General features: G+C 44.4%; 1 protein-coding gene across 3 annotated transcripts in view; it reads left to right on the top strand.

Moving 5' to 3' along the window:
* Positions 1-22,727, top strand: part of LOC135109037 (uncharacterized) — a 57,868-nt gene that overhangs the window by 12,396 nt on the left and 22,745 nt on the right. For 2 of the 3 annotated variants that reach the window (XM_064020023.1, XM_064020024.1), the window contains exons 2-7: positions 12,734-12,967; positions 15,057-15,232; positions 16,776-16,922; positions 17,069-17,245; positions 17,366-17,765; positions 18,143-18,224. In XM_064020023.1, the coding sequence (XP_063876093.1) occupies positions 12,734-12,967; positions 15,057-15,232; positions 16,776-16,922; positions 17,069-17,245; positions 17,366-17,765; positions 18,143-18,224 (1,216 nt within the window). Of the gene's footprint in view, positions 1-12,733; positions 12,968-15,056; positions 15,233-16,775; positions 16,923-17,068; positions 17,246-17,365; positions 17,952-18,142; positions 18,225-22,727 lie in introns of those variants that run through there. The other variant, XM_064020022.1, reaches the window with a different exon arrangement.

Genomic DNA, 22,727 nt, shown 5'->3' with positions numbered 1-22,727 from the left:
CACACACACACACACACACACACATACACACACACCATCATCATCAAAATCATCATCATCATTAAACAACAAAACCACCACCAAAACCAACACCACCAACAACAATGGATTATATAGAGACGATGATAGTAATAATAGTTTTGGTGGTGGTTGTGGTGGTGGTGGTGGAACGGAGTTGATGGTCTGCGGGATCTCTAAATCTGCTGGCAAATTAGGAAGCGTTTGACGGCAGGCAGGGATCACAGCACCCAGGGGAGGAAGAGAAACACTTGTTGCTCTTCGAAAACAAGTCAAGAGGTAACTGCAATTTCGTGAGCAAAGAGGAACAGGACTTAATGAAGCGGCGCGGTGCTTGCAGTGGGCCGGGAGGGGATCAGTTACGAGTAAACATCACGGGAATGAGGAAAACTAGCAGCCCAGCCCCACCACCTCAGTCTTCGCTTCTCCGCGCAGCTTCGGGTTATCTACAAGTGACTCAAAGTATCCTCAGAGTTTCAGCGTCATATCTCGACTACTTTGAACACGCTGTAATGGAAGTTATTGGAATTTTCAGGAGTGAATTCGTGATCCTAGTGGCAGTTCAGGAAAAATTCTGGAAGTAAGGAACTCGAAGTGCTTTCAAAGTTTCAGCGTCATGTTTGCTCCACTTTGAACACTCCGCAATGAAAGTTATAGGGTCTTTTAAGTGATTTCATAATTCTAGTGGAAGTTCATTAAGAATTTTTCAAGTACTACGCAAGTGATTCAAGATATTTTCGAAGTTTCGGCGTCATATTTCTAACCACTTTGAACACGCTGTACTGGAAGTTGTTGGGATTTCTAAGTTATTTCATGATTATTGTGAAAGAATAGTAAGAGTCCTGAACAGCTAATAAGTGACAAGATATTCTCAGAGTTTTAACAACATATCTCTACCAATTTGAACACGCTGAACTGGGAGTTACTGGGATTTTCAAGAGTGATTTCATGATCCCTGTAGTACTTTTAATAAGAATTCAGCATCATCAATGAAGAAACCACTCATGAGAATCTGATTATTCATCTCTGTGGCCTTTGAAAACAGTCCTGATGAACACCTGAAACACTTGACATATATTTAAACATGACAGCGTCCCATCCCTACGTAAACAGTCTGCGCTGGAACTTATTTGAGATTTTCGAGTGTGTGTGTTCATGATGGTGATAATTTAACAAGGATTCTACAAAATCAACGGGGAAAGAAGGCAAGAGAATAGTCCTTATGAACGACCAAGGCTTATAGAGGACTCTTAAACTCACTGCCTGCTTTTGTATTTCCTCCTGCCTTTGACTTAAACTGTTTCCATAGTGAGGCTTCAAAATTTGGCTAACACTTTTAAATACATACACTCTAAGGACATCTTTGTGTGTGAGTGAGTGAGTGAGTGAGTCAGTCAGTGTGTGTGTGTGTGTGTGTGTGTGTGTGTGTGTGTTAGTCTTTTGGATGCTCTTGGCCAGACCTCCTTAAATTAAAAATAATAGAGAAAAATACAGGATGACAGGAGGGACGGAGGGCTGGCTGAGAGGTGAATGAGGCGTGTGGTTGAGATACTGGGACTGAAAAAGGTTCTTGGAGACGCCCTATGTGTCTGACGCGTAGAGTTTCATCCGGGAAATCTGAAAGCACTTAGGACAACTGTATTCCAGTGTGTGTGTGTGTGTGTGTGTGTGTGTAATATTTTTACCTATTACTATTTTTACAGAAATGAGTAATACTCGTTATGCCTCTTTTTGAAAGCCAAGTGATTTAATTTTTACTGAAATGTGTGTATTGTTTGCCCACATTGCTTCCTCTGGCAATGTATTCCATTGATCGACCGCGGAAAAGCAGTTAGTCAACAAGGATTCTGCTTCATCAACAGGGAAAGGATTCAGTGAAAACCCCACTAATCATCTATGCGGCCTTTTAAAATGAGACTTGTGAGAGAGCAAGTCTCTGTGAGAGACTATCACTTTTGTGAGTCTGTGCGTAAGTGCTGCAGTGTGCAAGGTTTTCCATGGAATGTGTTTACCTACTGATGGGCGTGTTTACTCAGCTGCGGTCACGGGGACTGAAGGTTGCATCGTCGCACCAGACTGCATCTTCTTGCTATGTTCTTAAAAACGAAACTTATATTAAGCATGACATCAGTGATTTGGATTTCAAAGACTGCGCTGGAGTCTTGGGGACACGTGCTGGATGAAGTTAGATTTAAGTGAGGAGATAGAAAATTTTCTGATAGAGTGGTAGATGACTGGAATATACTCAGGTTGCTAGTGCCGCATCAACAGGGAGCTTCAAAAGATAAATTAATGGCTAGGGCTGTTTAGTTGGATATAGGTAGGCATGTTTTATAAAGGATTGCCACGTGTAGTGTAATACAGGACTCGGGAAACCTTGATCGCCTTAAGGCTTCATACAGCAAGTAACAGCGGCACGGTTAGAGAGTCTTACCAGAGTGGGCCACAGAATTGTCATCTGCTTAAAACAAGAGACTCTAACGTAAACTTCGAACGTCGGTTTGAAGCATCGAACCTTTAGAATACGAGACACAGGTCGAGGCATCTTAGCATTTGTTTGACCATAGACAGGACTACTGACTTCTGGCTTGTTGCAGCTTGCTTATGTTATGTTATGTTATGTTATCTTATGCTGTGTTATGTTAGTAAAATCTTCGTCATCATTCACTTTTCGCTCCTCTTTTTCACGTCAATAAGAACCAGACAGTTAAGAAAACCAACATTTGACTTTGTACAAAAACTCACCAATTACGTAATACTTGGCTGGATTGCCTTCCCTCTTGAGAACTTCCTTGGCTTCGGAGGAGAATCCACGAGCTTTCTCAGTGTCGGGCAGTGTGCAGCTCCGCCTCCAGCTTGGGTAATGATGCGTTTCTTTCTCAACGTAGCTTTCACTTCCGCTATATCGAGCATTGCCCTTACTCTCAAGCCCTTTGATCTGCTGAAAGTGTGTCAGTTGTCAGGTGTTACGAGATTATTAGCAGCTCAGCGGATCCCAGCTCGAGGAAGCACACGAAGCACAGTGGAGGTGACTCTACTGCGAATAGACTGTTACTCTTCACTTGACGTGCGAGATGATCCTCAAGCGCCCGGCCGCCCATCTCTACAAGGACAACTGTTACGTCATTACCGCTGCTGCTGTCACGCCATCATGCCACACTCAGCCAGCACCTGTTATTGAAACATTCGCTTTGATGTGTCGTGGATCACTGCAGGGAAAAGATGTCTTGAAAACCCGGATCTATAAAGTGCTCTTTGCGTACTGTTTGCTTCACAGATGCTGAAGATGAAGAAATATTAAAGAAGTTTGCCGTGCGGGACCAAGTATTGGTGAGAGCGTCCGTCACGGAGTTTCCAGCGCCATTAATTGCAGGCACCTTGCGCCAATACACGTCCTGGGGAAAGTAAACACTCGCTAAATTTACCCTTGAGCGCGAAGTCAGACGGTGTGTGTGTGTGTGTGTGTGTGTGTGTGTTTGTGTGCGGCAACACACACACACACACACACACACACACACACACACACACACACACACACACACACACACACATCCGTGAGGAAGCGAATCACTGGATCACTAATGAGCTCGTTGAGAAGAGTAAGTGTTTATCTTATCAACCAGCAGACGATCCCCGGTCACTGGTGACCAGCATCCGTGAACGTTATCGCGATACTTTATTGCGATAAACCATATCTGGCTATTTGTTATCCGATAATGATGTCTCCGCGTTATCGCTTCATCGGTGTCGCCGATACATTTTTTTTTTTTTTGAACATGAACATGTTGGAGTTTAAAATTTTCAAAATCAAATGTAGTTATTTTATTTAAAACAATACTTTTCATTATTGAAGAGGCAGGATAAACATTGAATTTGAATTTTTCTAAGTTTTCTAAGATAAAGAAAAAATAGATTTGGATTTATCGATTTTTTTTATTTAAAATACCAATATCGTTATCGCTAGTATAGGAACTTTGGATTTATCGATGTACTGGTTATCGACTATTGGACGATAAAGTTATCACCAGTTATCGATCATTGGCTATCGCCGATAAGGTTATTTTTATCGATTTATCAGTTATCATGATCATTTTTTTTCGTTATCGCGCCCAGCTTAAGTCACCAGTCACAACCAAGGAAGCCAGTGACTTCAGCTGCCTTGGTCACTACAATGCCACTCCATCGCGACTCTCCCCTGCACTGCAACCCGCCGCGTCTATCGTGAGGTGTGCCACACGTGTTGCCAGCCCTAGTGAGCCCACCACCACCACCACAACGTTTCGGCGTCCTGTCACTATTTTTAACAGGTTCCAGTGAAAGTTACTGTGATTTTCAAGGAAATGTTCATGGTTCTAATGATAGTTTAACAATTCAGGAGGAGGCAGTAGATACCTGCCGAAACGATAATTACTCCCAGTGAGGTCTAAAGCACTGTTCAGAGGGTGCTGTGAACTTATCATTAAACCCAGCTGTGACCTCACTGAACATTTCCCTTTGTGTCTCACAACACAAGGGGGCAGTCACAGCCTGCCCTCTAAAGACAACTCTCTTCCTCCACACAAAACTACAAGCACCTAATAACACACGCACCCTTCACTCAAAAAAATTTTAAATCATAATGGCGACTCCTACACCAGCCTCGGAGTCCCCATCTGGTGAGGGGACCATAAATGTCCCCAGGTCGGACTGCCTTTCTGTCGACGACCCTAAGTGTCTTGACACCCCCCTCAACTTTTTCTTCATTAATTTCTGTAACATTCGCGGTCTAAGATCTAATTTTCAATCTGTAGAACACCACCTCTCCTCTTCTAAACCTCATCTTTTCCTCACTGAAACTCAGGTGTCTGAGGCAACTGACAGTAGCCCCTTTTCTGTTTCCTCCTACTTTCCCTATCCTCATTTTCGATCCAAAGCTGGATGCTGCGTTTATGTGCGCAGTGACTTAACCTGCTCTCGTGCCCACGCTCTTGAATCTTCCGAGTTTTCCACCATCTGGCTACGACTACAGAGTTACTCTCAAACTAAATTTATCTGTGCTGTATACCTCTTTCCTAACTCCTCTGACTATAAGAAATTCTTTGACTACTTAACTTCCAAAGTGGAGCACATTTTGACTCTCTTCCCTTTTGCAGAGATCTCCATTCTTGGAGACTTCAATGTTCACCACCAGCTTTGGCTTTCCTCTCCCTTCACTGACCATCCTGGTGAAGTAGCCTACAACTTTGCTATCCTCCACGACCTAGAGCAATTGGTGCAACACCCTGCTCGTATTCCTGACCGTCTTGAAGATACGCACAACATTCTTGACCTTTTCCTGACCTCTAATCCTTCTGTTTATCCTGTCACCCTTTCTTTTCCGTTGGGCTCCTCCGATCACAATCTCATATCTGTATCTTGTCCTATCGCTCCAATCCCTCCTCAGGATCCCCCTAAGCGAAGGTGCCTCTGGCGTTTTGCCTCTGTTAGTTGGGGGGACCTGAGGAGGTATTTTGCTGATTTTCCTTGGAATGACTATTGCTTCCGTGTCAGAGACCCGTCTTTGTGTGCTGAGCGCATAACAGAGGTGAGTGTTTGGCATGGAGGCGTACATTCCTCACTCTTTTTCTTGACCCAAACCTTCCAAACCTTGGTTTAACACAGCTTGTTCTCTTGTTATACATGACAGAGAGGTGGCCCACCAAAGGTACTTAGGCCTTCCATCACCTGAATCTCATGTACTTTATATTTCTGCCCGGAACCATGCCAAGTCTGTTCTCCAACTAGCCAAAAACTCCTTCATTAACAAAAAGTGTCAAAATCTTTCAAGATCTAACTCCCCCTCTCCAATGATTTTGCTTCTTCTTCTTTCCCTCCTTTATTTCGACTAGATGGTACCACTGCTATCACATCTGTTTCTGAAGCAGAACTCTTCGCTTAAACCTTTGCTAAAACTCTACCTTGGACGATTCTGGGCTTGTTCCTCCCTCTCCTCCATCCTCTGACTACTTCATGCCACCTATCTTGATTGATTCAGAACTTGTTCCTCCTTCTCCTCCACCCTCTGACTACTTTGTGCTACCCATTAAGATCCTTTGCAGTGATGTTTTCCATGCCCTCTCTGACCTAAACCCTTATGAGCCAGATGGGGTCCCTCTTATTGTTCTCCGAAACTGTACTTCCATGCTTGCACCTTGCCTAGTCAAAACTCTTTCAGCTCTGTCTGTCAACATCTACCTTTCCTTCTTGCTGGAAGTTTCCCTACATTCAACCTGTTCCTAAAAACGGTGACCGTTCTAATCCCTCAAACTACCGTCCTATTGCTTTAATTTACTGCCTCTCTAAAGTTTTTTTTAATCTATCCTCAACAGGAAGATTCTTAAACATCTATCACTTCACAACCTTCTATCTGATCGTCTGTATGGGTACCGTCAAGGCCACTCTACTAGTGATCTGGCTTTCCTTACTGAGTCTTGCTCATCCACTTTTAGAGATTTTGGTGAAATTTTTGCTGTTGCCTTGGACATATCAAAAGCTTTTGATAGAGTCTGGCACAAAGCTTTGATTTCCAAACTACCCTCCTACGGTTTCTATCCTTCTCTCTGTAACTTCATCTCAAGTTTCCTTTCTGACCATTCTATTGCTATTGTGGTAGACGGTCACTGTTCTTCTCCTAAATCTATTAACAGTGGTGTTCCTCAGGGTTTTTTCCTGTCACCCACTCTCTTCTTATTGTTCATTAATGATCTTCTAAACCAAACTTCTTGTCCTATCCACTCCTACGCTGATGACACCACCCTGCACTTTTCCACGTCTTTTCATAGACGTCCAACCCTTCAGGAGGTAAACATTTCACGTAGGGAAGCCACAGAACGCTTGACTTCTGATCTTTCTAAAATTTCTGATTGGGGCAGAGCAAACTTGGTATTGTTCAATGCCTCAAAAACTCAATTCCTCCATCTATCAACTTGACACAACCTTCCAGACAACTATCCCCTCTTCTTCAATGACACTCAACTGTCCCCCTCTTCTACACTGAACATCCTCGGTCTGCCCTTTACTTATAATATGAACTGGAAACTTCATATCTCATCTCTAGCTAAAACAGCTTCTATGAAGTTAGGTGTTCTGAGATGTCTCCGCCAGTTTTTCTTACTCCCCCAGCTGCTAACTCTGTACAAGGGCCTTATCCGTCCATGTATGGAGTATGCTTCACATGTCTGGGGGGGTTCCACTCATACTGCTCTTCTAGATAGGGTGGAATCAAAAGCTTTTCGTCTCATCAACTTCTCTCCTCTAACTGACTGTCTTCAACCTCTCTCTCACCGCCGCAATGTTGCATCTCTAGTTGTCTTCTACCGCTATTTTCATGCTAACTGCTCTTCTGATCTTGCTAACTGCATGCCTCCCCTCCTCCCACGGCCTCCCTGCACAAGACTTTCTTCTTTCTCTCACCCCTATTCTGTCCACCTCTCTAACGCAAGAGTTAACCAGTACGCTCAATCATTCATCCCTTTCATCCTCTGATAAACTCTGGAACTCCCTGCCTGCTTCTGTATTTCCACCTTCCTATGACTTGAATTCCTTCAAGAGGGAGGTTTCAAGACACTTATTCATCAATTTTTGACTACTGCTTTGACCCTTTTATGGGACTGGCATTTCAGTAGGCATTTTTTTTTTATTGGATTTTTGTTGCCCTTGGCCAGTGTCCTTTCTATCTAAAAAAAAAAAAAAATTCGTCTGAACCATCAGTTGGAAAAACACTCATGAGAACCTGACCAATCATCTCTGTAGTTTTTGAAAAAGCGTTCCGATGATAAACCAAAGCCTTAAACGGATCACTGTCCCAGTGTGTGTGTGTGTGTGTGTTCCCTCCCCGCTGAATGTTGACTGGGCGCAGGGCATTGCCTCACACTCCAGCGTCCTGAGCCTCCCTTAACCCTGCACAGTCACGACCAGCTTTCGAGTAACCTTTCACACACTTCCACACTTCCACTGTGTTCGGCGTCCTCGCTCCGTCTTCAGTCTCTTGCTGGATCTGCTAAGGATCCTTCAGTCATCGCGTTTTGGTAATAGACTGTCTGTAGATTTGTTGCTAGATTTGTTATTAAAGTGTTTGTAGATCTGTTACTGGATCTCTTACTAGACTGTTTGTAGTTTTGCTAGATTTATTTTTAGTTTCTCTGTAGGTTTGTTACTAGATTGCTTGCACATTCCCTCAGTCTCAGGTCCCCTGATCTGCTAAGTATCCTTCAGTGATCAGGTTTTGTTGCCAGACTGCCTGTAGGTCAGAGGACTTAGGGAGACGCAAAGCACAGTGGGAGTGAGTGCAGAACGTCACTTTGACCACTATTCAGAAACACTATGCTCTCTCACAACGAATATTTTCAAAGACTACAGAGATGCTTAGCCGGATTCTCAAGAGTTTCTTCTTTTAGTGATGTAGAATTTTTGTTAATCTGTCACTAAAACCGTAAAAAACCCGTGTCACTTCAACTAGAGCCTTTTGAAAGTAGTGGAGATGCGAACAGAAGAGTTTCAGAATATGGTCCTTAATCTCAGGCCACGAGTGTACCTGAGTCTCGGGAAGGCCACCCGGAAACCTGTGTGATCCAGTTAATTAGTCGTCACTGCGATGTGCAACAATTCACTGCACTAAAAGCAATGAAATATTTATAAGTATCGACAAGAAAGAAAGAAAATGGGAATAAAAGAATAGATATAGCAATTTCTAACCAAAGTAGAGCAAGAAGAAATATCTCAGGGGGTTTAGTAATTATGGAAAAAAAACATACGAACTGATAGAGAAAGTCAATCCAATACTGGATATTATATTTTTCAGCGGCGGAAGGACAGAAGCCGGTGCCTTGACCTCAGCGACTCAGCGCGTGTCAGCAGGGTGAGCCAGATATCGGGTGCCAATCAGGCGAGGCTCCGGTGTCGCCGTGAAGGCAGGAATGGCACACCTCGCCCAATTACCTGCCGGTGCTTGGTGACGCTGCTGACCCGGCACTTCTCTTCCCTTGATCTCCTCCTGTCGTGGCGGGAAGGAAGTGGATCTCTCTCGTCACAGGAAAACTAACCCACAATTAGTGTTCCCCTGTTGCCTCTGGGAAAGTGTTACGCTGAATACATTCTTTCGCTGCGTCTGTCACGGTACTTCCGCCACCTGGGCCCACACGAACATGAGCATTGCAACACTTCTTCATGTGAGAGGGACACTGGCCAAGGGCACCAAAAAGATAGAAACGAAAGCTCACTGAAGTGCCAGTCCCTAAAGAAAGGTGTCTTGACACCTCCCTCTTGAAAAAGTTCAGGTCATAAAAATTGGAAACAGACTCACAGAGACAGGGAGGGAGTTCCAGAATCTGCCAAAAGAATGGATGAAAGATTGTGAATACTAGGTAACTCTAACATAAGAGAGATGAATAGAACAGGAGTGAGAGAAAGTAGAAAGTTGTGCAGCGCGGTCCTTGAATGGTGTTCTCACTCGGTGGTTGGTCCACGCATTCTGTCTTGTTTTCCAAAATGCTTCCACTCAAAATCCTGACTACATTATGAGCTATCAGATTATCAGAACCAAAAGCAGTCTGTCATCTTACAAGTGAATGATGGTTTTGGCAGGAATGAAGTCAATTTACCACAGGTTTCCAAGCAAGACGGGAATGCGTAGACCAATCAGCGAGTGATACCATGTTCTCGTGTCCCCAGCTGGCAAAATTACTCTAATAGGATTAGTGAAACAGAGCATAGTTATTGTGTGTCACCATTAGTGCATCACTCCTGTCATCACACACGTCACCACCATCACCATCACCATCTTTGCTTCTGACAGAGGCTGCACGGCACATCACCGCCCTATACGCAGCACTGAGTGAACCACAGCACTCAGTAAACACTTTTACTGGCGCCCTTATTTTGAAACGCTTTGGAAGTTTGGACTCTCATAAGCGCTTTTTTTAAGAGCCACAAAGATGTTCACGTGGACTGTCATGGGTGAGAGCGCAGCGTGCTTGTTGAACTGTCACTTCCACTACAGCCTGTTAAGACTTGTCGAAGTGAGACAACGTAAGACACCGAAATTTTTTTGAGGATACGAAGTTCAGTCGGTTCCTTCTGACTCTTTATCATAACTTTGTGTGTGTGTGTGTGTGTGTGTGTGTGTGTGTGTGTGTGTGTGTGTGTGTGTGTGTGTGTGTGTGTGTGTGTGGCGACGTGAGGTCTTTCTACAACCGTCCTTCTGTTCCAGTGCAGCCTTCTCCAACGTGGATTTCTCCCCTCTCATGTCCCTTTCATGTCGTTTTCTCTTTTAGTCTCCGTCATTTTTTTGTTGATGTTTGCATTCCTGCTTGGATAGACTCGCCATCAAGTTGTGCGACTATTGGTGATCTATATAGTCTTTAGGGTTATTTACTTTTGTTGATAATATAGACAGGCAGCATTTATCATTTTCTCACTTGAAATTTAAACTGACGATGTAGCAGTAATCGCCACTGCTGCCTGTGTATATCATTAACCCTTTTATACCGCTATGGTCACCTTTCGCTAACATTCAGACAACTGTAGAATATTGTTTGCTTAGACATGCAAAAAAAAAAAATTTTCTTGAAACTTTTGGCGTTGCAGTTGGCAATTAATTTATTCCGTTTCTTCTTTAGAGCTCCTGTTGGATCTCGTCACAAAGAGAAAAAAAATCTCTTAGTACGACAGAAAAAAATACGAGTTCAGTTTTGCCTTCCTCTAAGCCACTGATATATTCAAGAGTCGCGTACAAAATAAGATAGAACGAAAAAAAAAAAAAAAAAACCTATGTGATGATAGGAAAAAATTGTTTAGCAGTCAAAGAGTCTATAATGATAAGTATTCCTAAAACGTACCGCATGCACGGGCTCTGACGCAGCGTTAACGGGTGGGCTGCCAGTGTACGGTGATGCAGCGTGAACTCCCCGTGACCGAGACTGTAGCTCCCTTCGTCCTGCCCAGGGCGTGTGTGTTCTAAAACTGCCCTTAAATTTTCTGCTTGTTATACGAAAGTGAGGAAAATGAGAACGCCTTCATTTTGATTTCCTGGAAAAAAAAAAAAAAGTAGAAAAAAAAGACGTAGGCAGTTTGTTTATGAAGGTGTCGATATGATAGCCAGTTTCTTTCAGGTCTAATCTGTGTCTCCATTTGCCTTTGCGATCTTAAGAAATATTCTAAATATTGGAATGAATATTTTTGTTTTCCCCGGGACCTTACATTTCTCAGCTCAGGTCAAGGCATACAAGAAGGTAGAAAAGTGTCCCTCTGACGTGCCTGTCCCTGAAAAATAGAGCCAAAAGGATTATCTAAGACTGGAGAAGAGTCATGACAGGATAAGGCGACTGCAGCGAAAATTATCTTCATCAGCTTCACCTATTGATTCCGCGGGACACTGGTTCACTATAATTGCTGCACTCTAAAAATGTCTGTGGCTTTTTGCTCCCGTCCTCCCTGCAACCCATCCTCCCTTCCTTCCTTCCCTCCCTCTTTCCTTCCCTGGTTGCTTTTCTTTCCTGGTTCCTTCTTTTCCTCCATCTTCTTTTCTTCCATTGTCTTTTTTGTGTTCCTTTTTTAAGTGGTGGGCGCATTTTTCTTCCTTATCTCTTCTCCTTTACTCTTCTTTCCTTGTTCTTTCCTTTCCTCCACCTTCTTTTCTTCTATTGTTTTTTTTGTTCCTTTTTCAAGTGGTGGGCGCACTTTTCTTCCTTATCCCTCCTCCTGTCTTCTTTCTCATCTCTGCTCCTCCTCCTCCTCCTCCTCCTCCTCCTCCTCCTCCTCCTCCTCCTCCTCTTTCTCCAACTTTGATTTTTTTGTCCTTTCCCTCCTCTCATTCCCTCCTTACCTGTCACTCCTGCGTCCTGCCTGTGATTGCCGCGGCCAGGTCAGAAAATGCTGGACACCCTCGCCCGTCTTGCCTGAGTCGTAAAGTTGGTTACCCGCCACCTTCCCTCCCTCGGAAATTTAATTAATCTTCCCAGGCTTTGCTGTGGCGCGCCGGAACATTTCAGCTGCCCACACTCTGACATGAATCTTTCTGTCTGCTAAAAAAATTTAAAGGTTTTGTTCTGTACTGATAAATCTTGATTTTTTTTTTTTTTCTTATGCGAGAGGGAACTCTGGCCAAGGGCAAAAAAGCTATATATGTGAAAAATGTTTAAAAGTGTCAAAAGAATTATCCAAAAGGCTTATCCAAAAGTTAAGGATACGTATGTGTCTTGAAACCTCATAGACATCGTAACAACACAAGTGAACACAAAAGAAGAACTCAAGGATATCGAGAGACTGCAAAGGCCAGTTAGTTGGTCTACACGAGGCAGGTCCTGAGTATTTAAAACTTCTGAAACTACTAAATGTCTATTCATTTAACACGTTCCTACTTATTTTCTTCCACTCCTTTAACAGAAAGCAAGCAGCAGCAGACCTACAGTGAAGCTGTGTGGCAAGCTGTACTATCTTATTTAAGCTGCAGTGAGGGGAAGGAAAGGGAGAGACAAGCTAGGGTGGCAAATGTTGGCGTAAAGGCAACACACTGCAGGCCTAATGACAGCAATATGTTTTGTCAGTGAGGGAGTGAGTTTTGGCTGAGTGCTGGAGAGGAGATGAGGAGGTGGAAAATGAGAAGAGGACTAGGAGAAAAAGAAGGGCGTGTAGGCCTATTGGCTTCATGCAGCCTACTTTGTCTTCTTACACTCTTATGTTATCCCGCCACGCGTTGCAGGAGAGGCGGTGGTGGTGGTGTTGGCGTGGGACGCGGACGACGCTTCTGACGGGACCAACGCGCGGCTCACCTACGCCATCCAGAAGAACGTGGTGGACGAGGGCACGGGCGCCGCCATCTTCAGCATGGAGTCTGCCACTGGCCTGGTGAGGACAGCGCGCTGCTGTTTGGATCGCGAGACCACGCCCGAGTACCAGATCCAAGTGGTGGCCTCTGACGGGGGCGGCCTGAAGGGTGAGTCCCGGGTGTGTGTGTGTGTGTGTGTGTGTGTGTGTGTGTGTGTGTGTGTGTGTGTGTGTGTTTGTTTGTTTGTGTGTGTGTGCACTATGAAAGGATTGAAAGGTTTGAAAGGTTTATTTGACTCTGGGAGTACAATAAATAATCTTCAATAACATAAATTCCATCTGTCCATGTATTACAAAAACAAAAGAACTCATTATAGGCTCCCTTCAGGTCGTCCATAATTTCTTTTACAAACGTTGCTACATTCAATAGGCTACAGATGTTATTGCTTGTAAATAAATCACTAGTTTTTTGTGACATTAACATTTGTGTGGTAGCACCTCTTAACATATCGATTGTGTGTGTGTGTGTGTGTGTGTGTGTGTGTGTGAGCAAGGTTCGTAGCAAGTCTCAAGTAGCACCGTGTACAAGAAACAGAGACAACCACAAGAACACTCAAGTGACATGCGGAGTGGTCTAGTGCCCGAGTAAAGCTCATGTTGGCGTTGCTGTGCTGTCATTGGTGCAAAGATTTGTGTTACCACTCTGCCCCCACAGCGCCTGATGGCCACCATTGTTCGCACCTGAACTTGTCTTTATTGTCCACACCTCGAGAAAAGACTTCACCAGGCTTCTCGGCACAGCATGGTGAGCCTTGGCCTTGTCACAGCTAAACAAATGAGGAGCAGGACAGTTTTCTTTTCCTATCTTTAATATTCATTCCGTACACGCCCGCTCCCTCACGGGGCCCCTCCTATCCTCGTTCCAGCCCTCCGTTGACCGCTGGACAGCTCAGCAGTGCACGCGGCGTGGGAATCTGCCGGGCGGGCGCCTTGTGATATATATATATATATATATATATATATATATATATATATATATATATATATATATATATATATATATATATATATATATATATATACTGTAGGGCCCAAGTAATTTGGAAGTTTAAGTGTAAGGACCTGAGTCCCAGCGGTGAGTGGAGCGCGGTAAGCGTGGGCCTCTGCTTCAGGAGCTCCTTCACTGCCTTGACACCGCCGCTCTCGTCCAGTCTAAGTACGGCACAAGGTCGTCTGACCAGCTTCTCTCTGCTGACCATCACCTGGAATGAGAAGGAAACACACCACAGCAGGAAGGCTCTCGTTCCAAGAGTCGAGACGTGCCTGGTGTCACGCGCCTGGCGGTGTCTTGGCGGCGAGGCCTGTCATCACCCTAGCAACAACAGACCGCCAATTTCGGTCTTGCGAGGCTTCAGAATTACAGCACAGACAGCAGCTTGAAATGCCCTTGTACACTAGCTTACAGTCACGAGTCTCTTTTGCGGCACGCCTCGCTGATGCCATGATTGCGTGACAACACTTGATTTCCTCTCACCAAGTGCAGCTCGTGCAGTGCTGCAGACCACCCCAGGCTTGACTCGAGCATGATTACGTAGACTGAAAAGTGTGAGCGCCAGTGCCTCCATCGTCACAGCAGTGCTGGCGGCAGGCAGTCCCCCTCACTGGACCGTACCAGGTACAGCCGGGGAAGTCTTGTGCCGGGTCACCGCCGGAGCTGTGTCGCTATCCTACATTCACCTCACAAAATAAGAATTTTAGCGACTGTACAAAGGCACGCTGCGTGTATTATGAGATTCATCGCTGAAAAGTCATTTGCTCACTTTTTTTCTATAGCGAGGTAATATAACGTGAAAACCTACATGGGCAGAAGGCATAACCGTCTGTCTTTCTGTCAGGAGACAGAAGATCAAGGGAGACGCCGCCGCTGCTGCAAGAGAAGTTCCTCAGGTTACAGGACACTGGAGTGACGCGGAAGCAAAGAGGTGATGCACGTAGACGGGCTGGCAGGCTGACTGGCTAGCTAGAGCAGGAATGAGAGGAAATGGATTAAGTAAACTTATTGATTACCAAAGAAAAAATAGTGTGAGGGAAGGGAATCCAAGCCGTCTGCTAATGAATCTCTCTTGGCTGTGCACAGCCACTCGTGACATCTTCCCCGTGCCTCCCCTCAAACTAGCCCCTCCTTCCCCTGACTCCCCTCAAACTACCTCACTTTCCTCCCCGCCTCGCCTCACGCCATGTGATCACCCTCCCCTCAGGCACGGGCACGGTGGTGATTCGCGTGGACGACCAGAACGATAATTCCCCCCGCCTCGCCCGCCGCCTGTGGGAGCTGCAGGTGGAGGAGACGCCGAGCACCGCGCCCCCGCCCAACACCACCCTGCTAGAGTTGACGGCCGCTGACAGGGACGCCCACAACACCTTCCTCTACAGGGTAAGTACAGGGCAGGGTAGGGAAGGGATGCGTAGGATAGAGGGAACACAAAGGAAGAACAAACATCAGTATACTTGTGGGTCCTTATGGGTTCTTTATAGGGACTCTGGTGTCTGTCATACGGTGAGAAAAAATGGATGCCATAAACAGTCATAATCTCCTCTCTTCAAAAGTCTTATGTTAGTCCAGTCAAAATATAACATAAACATTCCTTCATCCCCAACAAAAAACTTGTAAGAAATTGTTTTATTGCGTTATTTTGTTGTTTCAAGTAAAAATACAAAATTCCGAAAGTTTACCACCATCATCATCATCATCATCGGGCAAGTTTTGTATATGACGTCATGCTTGATGGCCGCCTTTGTCACTACAAACACCTAAGAAGCCGGTTGGCTCTTTCTTTGAAAAGTGTTAATTTCGGTGAACAACTGACTTTTAAAAGTCATTATTCTGGGCTGTCAAAAAGGCGCAGTCATAATGTCATGACGTCATCCTGCAGTGACGTCACTTTGGTTGATACCATCCACTATACTGGGAAGCGTCCCAAATCAAACATGAGGTGTCTGTAGACAGTCAGGTTCGAGATGTGGTGTTGCTGCTGGGTTGCCTCCTCACTGGTGAATTCTCTGGGTGCGATAGGGACGTTGATGGATGGAAGTGAAATCAACGAAATCCTGGGAACCATCATTGCCGAGAATGCCGTACAGCACATCATGCCAGGAAAGGCAGTTCAGCGTGCTCTCCGTGGTCATCTGTTCCTTGATCAGTGTCTCACTTAACATGCTGCAGACAAGATCATTTGTCATGATCCTGATTATGCAAAATTGGTGAATGAAACTGAAGACCTGTACATGTAAACACTGATAGGGAACACAACAATGGACTCGCACATCTCATCGGCCTGTCTTATTACTCTTGATCAAGTCTTGTCTACCAAGAGAAATTAATTTTTAACTCATTTCTAAAACAAGCAAACTCTGGCTCAGTTACCAACAGATGCTAAGCGTTTCCAGGGAGCTTATCAAGGTTGGTCGCACAGGATCCTGGGTTATGCATCTCTACGCCATCGCTGACTGCCCATATTCGCCGCAGCTGGACATACAAACTATCTAAAATCTGCTTACCTTTTACCTCCAGTCATGCAAAAGCTAGACCAGACCACCCAGCTGTCTTCCACAGGTTCTTCAATGGCCTGCATGTCATCGGGGGTACTGAACAGTGCTGGGCTGGCATTAGATTATCTCCCTTTTAAATTTAACTTTAATGAGCCAGAACACTTTTTTTTTCTTTCTTTCCTAATTGTTAACCCTAAGGTTTTTGACTATATCCCTTATGCATCTTAAATGTATCCATCAGATCCCATTTTGATAGTAATTTAGAAGTTTCAGTCTCCCTCATAAGAAATATTTCACATCCCTTGCATTTCCTCCTACCGTCTTTCTAAACCTACTCGAAGTCTATCAAGCTTAAGCCCATTACTTCATGTCTTGTTTTCGACTCGGCCTCAGTCCCTCACTACTCTTCTCCCCCGCGCGTCCTGCAGGTGGTGCCGGACAGCGGCCACGGCTGGGAGAACTTCGGGGTGCGGTCTGTGGGCGCCGCGGGGCAGCTGTTTGCCTTGAGGGGCCTTGACTACGAGCTGGAGACTCACCGACGAGGCTTTCGTTTCATGGTGCAGGTGACGGACCAGGTGAGAGAGAGAGAGAGAGAGAGAGAGAGAGAGAGAGCAATGACCTTCTCACTTTGATCACAACCGCCCTAGGGGGTCAGCCACACGCTCAGGTGGGTGTTCAGGTCAGGTGGAAGCCTCCTCAAGGGCGTTTTCGCTCCCCGCAGGGCCCCTGGGGGTGGGAAGACCTGCAGCACGTGGACTCTGCCTGGGTCACGGTGAGGCTGCTTGACGTGAATGACAATCCGCCCTTGTTCTCCCGCCCACACGCGCACGTCACTGTGAAGGAAGACGCCGCCCCTGGTACGTCGCTGGCCACACTGAGCGCTCGCGACCCTGACGCGGTGAGTTACGAGGCGCGTCACGACTTTGTGTCACTGTTTGGCTGGTTTCAGAACTTACTGGTGTGTTCAGAAGCTCCTGACCTGTTAATCTATCTCTCGCTGGTGTGGTCCTGATCGCAGGGCAGCCGGCAGGGCGTGGACTACAGGCTGAAGGGTGACTGGGAGGCCCTTGCTGTGGACGGGGACGGGAGCGTCAGTCTGGTGCGGCAGCTGGACCGCGAGGCCCCGGACGGCGAGGAGGGCGTGGTCTTGGTGGTGGCCGTGGACAGGGGCAGCCCACCGCTCTCCGCCACCGCCACCCTTACCATCACCGTCACGGATGTCAACGACTGCCCACCGCGCCTCCTGCCGCCCACCCTCCTGCACGTCACCGAGGGCAGTCCACCCACAAAGCTGGGTGTGCTCAGAGTGACCGATCCTGACGTGTGGGAGTTGGGTCACGGGCCGCCCTTCTTTCTCTCCCTGGCGCCCACCAACACGCCCCTCGTCCTCTCCCTCATCAGCCTTAAATTTGACCCGCGTGAGTACCGTTGCCCTGCCCTGCCGCTCTCCACCCCTACCCTCCACCCACAGCCTTCTTTCCACTCACCCTGTCACTCCACCCACAGCCCCACAGCCCTACGTGACACTCACACTACCGCAGGTATTTCTTGTGCATCATTCAGAAGACGTGGAGAAAAATGATGCAAATGATTCTAACAGAGTTAAGGCATAATAGGAATGAATGGAAAAGACAGGAAGGGAATTGATGGTGCTGCTGGGACCGTTAAGAGACGAATGAAAGGATAAATGAGGCTGTGAAAGAGTTTCGGGAAAGAATGGTGTGCCAGATGTAGGGACAATTAGTTTAAAGGATACTGTTCGTTTTTTCAACTTTTTTTTTTCTGTCTTCTACAGGAGTTGCTGATCCAAAGGCATGGCTAAGGAGTGATCTCGGGCCACCTATAATTTCAAGATCAAGATCACGTGTCGGCATCAGGTTGGGAAGATCTGTCCATTTGCTGTAAACTTATCATAACTGTATCAGTTTCTAGCGTTTAGTGTCTAGTCGCACACATAGATGAAGGAATGATGTAAACAAAGCGTGTGTGGTATGTGAGAGAGGAGTAGATGAAGCAATAGAGGTAAGGGTAGGAAGATGTGATGTAGATCGGAGCCCTTGCCTTTGCAACGGTTCAGCTCATGTGAGGTTTTATTGATGCTGCATTTTTTTCTCTCACTCTCTGGCGATCCGCATTCGGTATATCAAGTGCTTAAAACGGTGTGTATATGTGAAGGTAAATAACCTCTCTAGTTGACCGCAGCCCTCGGAGTAGGGTTGGTACAGGATGGGCGCTACAGCGCGCTGGTTCAAATAGCCAGGGCAGTGTTGCAGGTCTTCCACTGCTGCCCTAAACATACTGCATGATGTGCCCAAATTTTGGAAACTTCTTTTGTTGTTGAGATTCAGGTTGTTTGTTTTGGCTTTGTAGAGAATCACGGAGGTCGGGGTGGATATTTTTACTCGTGCACCAGTAGCAACATGGCTTTTCTTTCCCTACTCGTCAGATGGAGTTCATTTTGAATAATTTGAACCCCATATATACTCACCACAAATTATTTATAAAGGTGACAGCAATTTTTAAATACTTATATGTTTTTTTGGGGAAGCAAGTTAGATTAATTTGGTTAGGTTAGTTTGGCTAGATTAATTTGGTTAGGTTAGATTAGTTAGGTTAGTTTAGTTTGGTTAGGTTAGCTTGGTTAGGTTAGGTTAGAGTAGGGATAAATTTCTATAAGTGCACCTATCTAACATTTTCAGATGAAACTATATTTTCTTGATCTATTTTGATGTGCTTTGAATGAATCTAGTAATCATTTCTGCTGCAAATCATCCTTTTATATATATATATATATATATATATATATATATATATATATATATATATATATATATATATATATATATATATATATATATATAACACTCCCTTACACATAAACAAGCAGAAATTCATCCATAAAACATTAACTAAACCTAACCTAATTTAACTAAACCAAACCTACATTAACCTAACGTACCTTAAGGTTAAATTTTATAAAAATTAATATCTCAGGAATTAACAACTTACTTGCAGCAGTAAAGATACACACCACTGTGTTGTGTGACCCAATTATTTCACTGAGAACTCTCTCTCTCTCTCTCTCTCTCTCTCTCTCTCTCTCTCTCTCTCTCTCTCTCTCTCTCTCTCTCTCTCTCTCTCTCTCTCTCTCTCTCTCTCTCTCTCTCTCTCTCTCTCTCTCTCTCTCTCTCTCTCTCTCTCTCTCTCTCTCTCTCTCTCTCTCTCTCTCTCTCTCTCTCTCTCTCTCTCTCTCTCTCTCTCTCTCTCCTCTCTCTCTCTCTCTCTCTCTCTCTCTCTCTCTCTCTCTCTCTCTCTCTCTCTCTCTCTCTCTCTCTCTCTCTCTCTCTCTCTCTCTCTCTCTCTCAGTGAAATAATTGGGTCACAAAACACAGTGGTGTGTATCTTTACTGCTGCAAGTAAGTTGTTAATTCCTGAGATATTAATTGAGATATCAATAACTTTGCTTCTTCTTTCCCCTCCTTTATTTCAACCACATGGGACCACTGCTATCACATCTATCTCTATAGCTGAACTCTTCGCTCAGACCTTTGCTAAAACTCTACCTTGGATGATTCAGCACTTGGTCCTCCCTCTCCTCCACCCTCTGACTACTTCATGCTACCTATTAAAATTCTTTGCAATGATGTTTTCCATGCCCTCCCTGGCCTAAACCCTCAGAAAGCTTATGGATTTGATGGGGTCCCTCCTATTGTTCTCTGAAACTGCACCTCCATGCTTGCACCATGCCTAGTCAAACTCTTTCAACTCTGTCTGTCAACATCTACCTTTCCTTCTTGCTGGAAGTTTGCCTACATTCAACTTGTTCCTAAAAACGGTGAGTGTTTAAATCCCTCAAACTACTGTTCTATTGCTTTAATTTCCTGCCTATCAAAAGTTTTTGAATCTATCCTAAACAGAAAGATTCTTAAACATCTATCACTTCACAACCTTCTATCTGATCGCCAGTGTGGGTTCTGTCAAGGCTGCTCTACTGGTGACCTTCTGGCTTTCCTTAATGAGTCTTGGTCATTCTCTTTTAGAGATTTTGGTGAAACTTTTGCTGTTGCCTTGGACATATCAAAAGCTTTTGATAGAGTCTGGCACAAAGCTTTGATTTCCAAACTACCCTCCTACGGTTTCTATCCTTCTCTCTGTAACTTCATCTCAAGTTTCCTTTCTGACCGTTCTATTGCTGCTGTGGTAGACGGTCACTGTTCTTCTCCTATATCTATTAACAGTGGTGTTCCTCAGGGGTCTGTCCTGTCACCCACTCTCTTCTTATTATTCATTAATGATCTTCTAAACCAAACTTCTTGTCCTATCCACTCCTATGCTAATGATACCACCCTGCACTTTTCCACGTCTTTTCATAGACGTCCAACCCTTCAGGAGGTAAACATATCACGCAGGGAAGCCACAGAACGCTTGACTTCTGATCTTTCTAAAATTTCTGATTGGGGCAGAGCAAACTTGGTATTGTTCAATGCCTCAAAAACTCAATTCCTCCATCTATCAACTCGACACAACCCTCCAGACAACTATCCCCTCTTCTTCAATGACACTCAACTGTCCTCCTCTTCTACACTGAACATCCTCGGTCTGTCCTTTACTTATAATCTGAACTGGAAACTTCACATCTCATCTCTAGCTAAAACAGCTTCTATGAAGTTAGGTGTTCTGAGACGTCTCCGTCAGTTTTTCTCACCCCCCCCAGCTGCTAACTCTGTACAAGGGCCTTATCCGTCCATGTATGGAGTATGCTTCACATGTCTGGGGGGGTTCCACTCATACTGCTCTACTAGACAGGGCGGAATTAAAAGCTTTTCATCTCATAGACTCCTCTCCTCTAACTGACTGTCTTCAGCCTCTCTCTCACCGCTGCAATGTTGCATATCTAGCTGTCTTTTACCGCTATTTTCATGCTAACTGCTCTTCTGATCTTGCTAACTGCATGCCTCCCCTCCTCCCACAACCTCGCTGCACAAGACTTTCTTCTTTCTCTCACCCCTATTCTGTCCACCTCTCTAACGCAAGAGTTAACCAGTATTCTCAATCATTCATCCCTTTCTCTGGTAAAATCTGGAACTCCCTGCTTGCTTCTGTATTTCCACCTAACTATGACTTGAATTCCTTCAAGAGAGAGGTTTCAAGACACTTATTCATCAATTTTTGACCACTGCTTTGACCATTTTATGTGACTGGCATTTCGGTGAGCATATTTTTTTATTAGATTTTTGTTGTCCTTGGCCAGTGTCCTTCCTACATAAAAAAATTTTAAAAAAATAAAAATAAAAAAAAACTGATGAAATAAAGTATTTGGGCCTCACAATAACCAATCAGAGAGACATGGTCAAAGAACAGATAAATAATACATACAATAAAGAAAACATAAAGATTAGCAAATATGACATACTCCATCATAGCAAGAAATTGTCATAAAATTACCATTGGCAAGACTTACTGGAAAAGTGTCTGTCTCCCATAAGGGGCCAATGTATTAAATTTCACAGAGACAGAAACAGAAATAAACAATAGAAAACAGCATTTACAGACAGATTTTCGGAACACCAGAATACACTCAAACCTGAACAATGAGAGGGGAAGTGAGAGTGTCTAGAATGAAGGCCAGAATTTTTGAAGAAAGATTCATGTACATGAAATTGTGGTGACCCCACACTACAGTATATATGGTGTTGTCACATAACAAGAAAGAAGAAAGAAGTAAGAAGAATGCCTGACTTCTGATAAGGCCTCTACAGAGTTAGCAACTGGAGGGGTGAGAAAAACTGGCAGAAATGACTCAAAACACCTGACTTCATACATACAAACTGTTTCAGGTAGAGATGAGTTATATATATATATATATATATATATATATATATATATATATATATATATATATATATATATATATATATATATATATATATATATATATATATATATATATATATATATGAGGGGCATTGGCCAATGGCAGCAAAACTGCAATAAAAAAAGGCCCACTGAGGTGCCAGTCCCAGTAAAGGTTATGGGTAATGGACAGACTGAAGATGTTCATTGTGGAAGAGTGGGACAGTTGAGTGTCATTGAAGAAGAGGGGATAGTTATCTTGTTGAGTTGATAGATGGAGAAATTTACTTTTTGAGGCACTGAACAATGGTAAATTTGCTCTACCCCATTGAAAAATTTTAGAGAGATCAGAAGTCAGGCATTCTGTGGTTTCCCTGTGTGAGCTCTTTAATTCCTGAAGGATTGTACATCTACAAAAAGATGTGAAAAAGGTGGCAGTGGAGTGGATAAGACAAGTAGTTTGGCTTAGAAGACCATTGATGAATATTAGAAAGAGAGTGTGAAGCGCTTGCTATTGATAGCAGAAG

This window comes from Scylla paramamosain, chromosome 18 (genome assembly GCF_035594125.1).
Source record: "Scylla paramamosain isolate STU-SP2022 chromosome 18, ASM3559412v1, whole genome shotgun sequence".
NCBI lineage: Eukaryota > Metazoa > Arthropoda > Malacostraca > Decapoda > Portunidae > Scylla > Scylla paramamosain.
The sequence above is the reverse complement of the archived record's forward strand: the minus strand, read 5'-3'. Positions and strand labels throughout refer to the sequence as shown.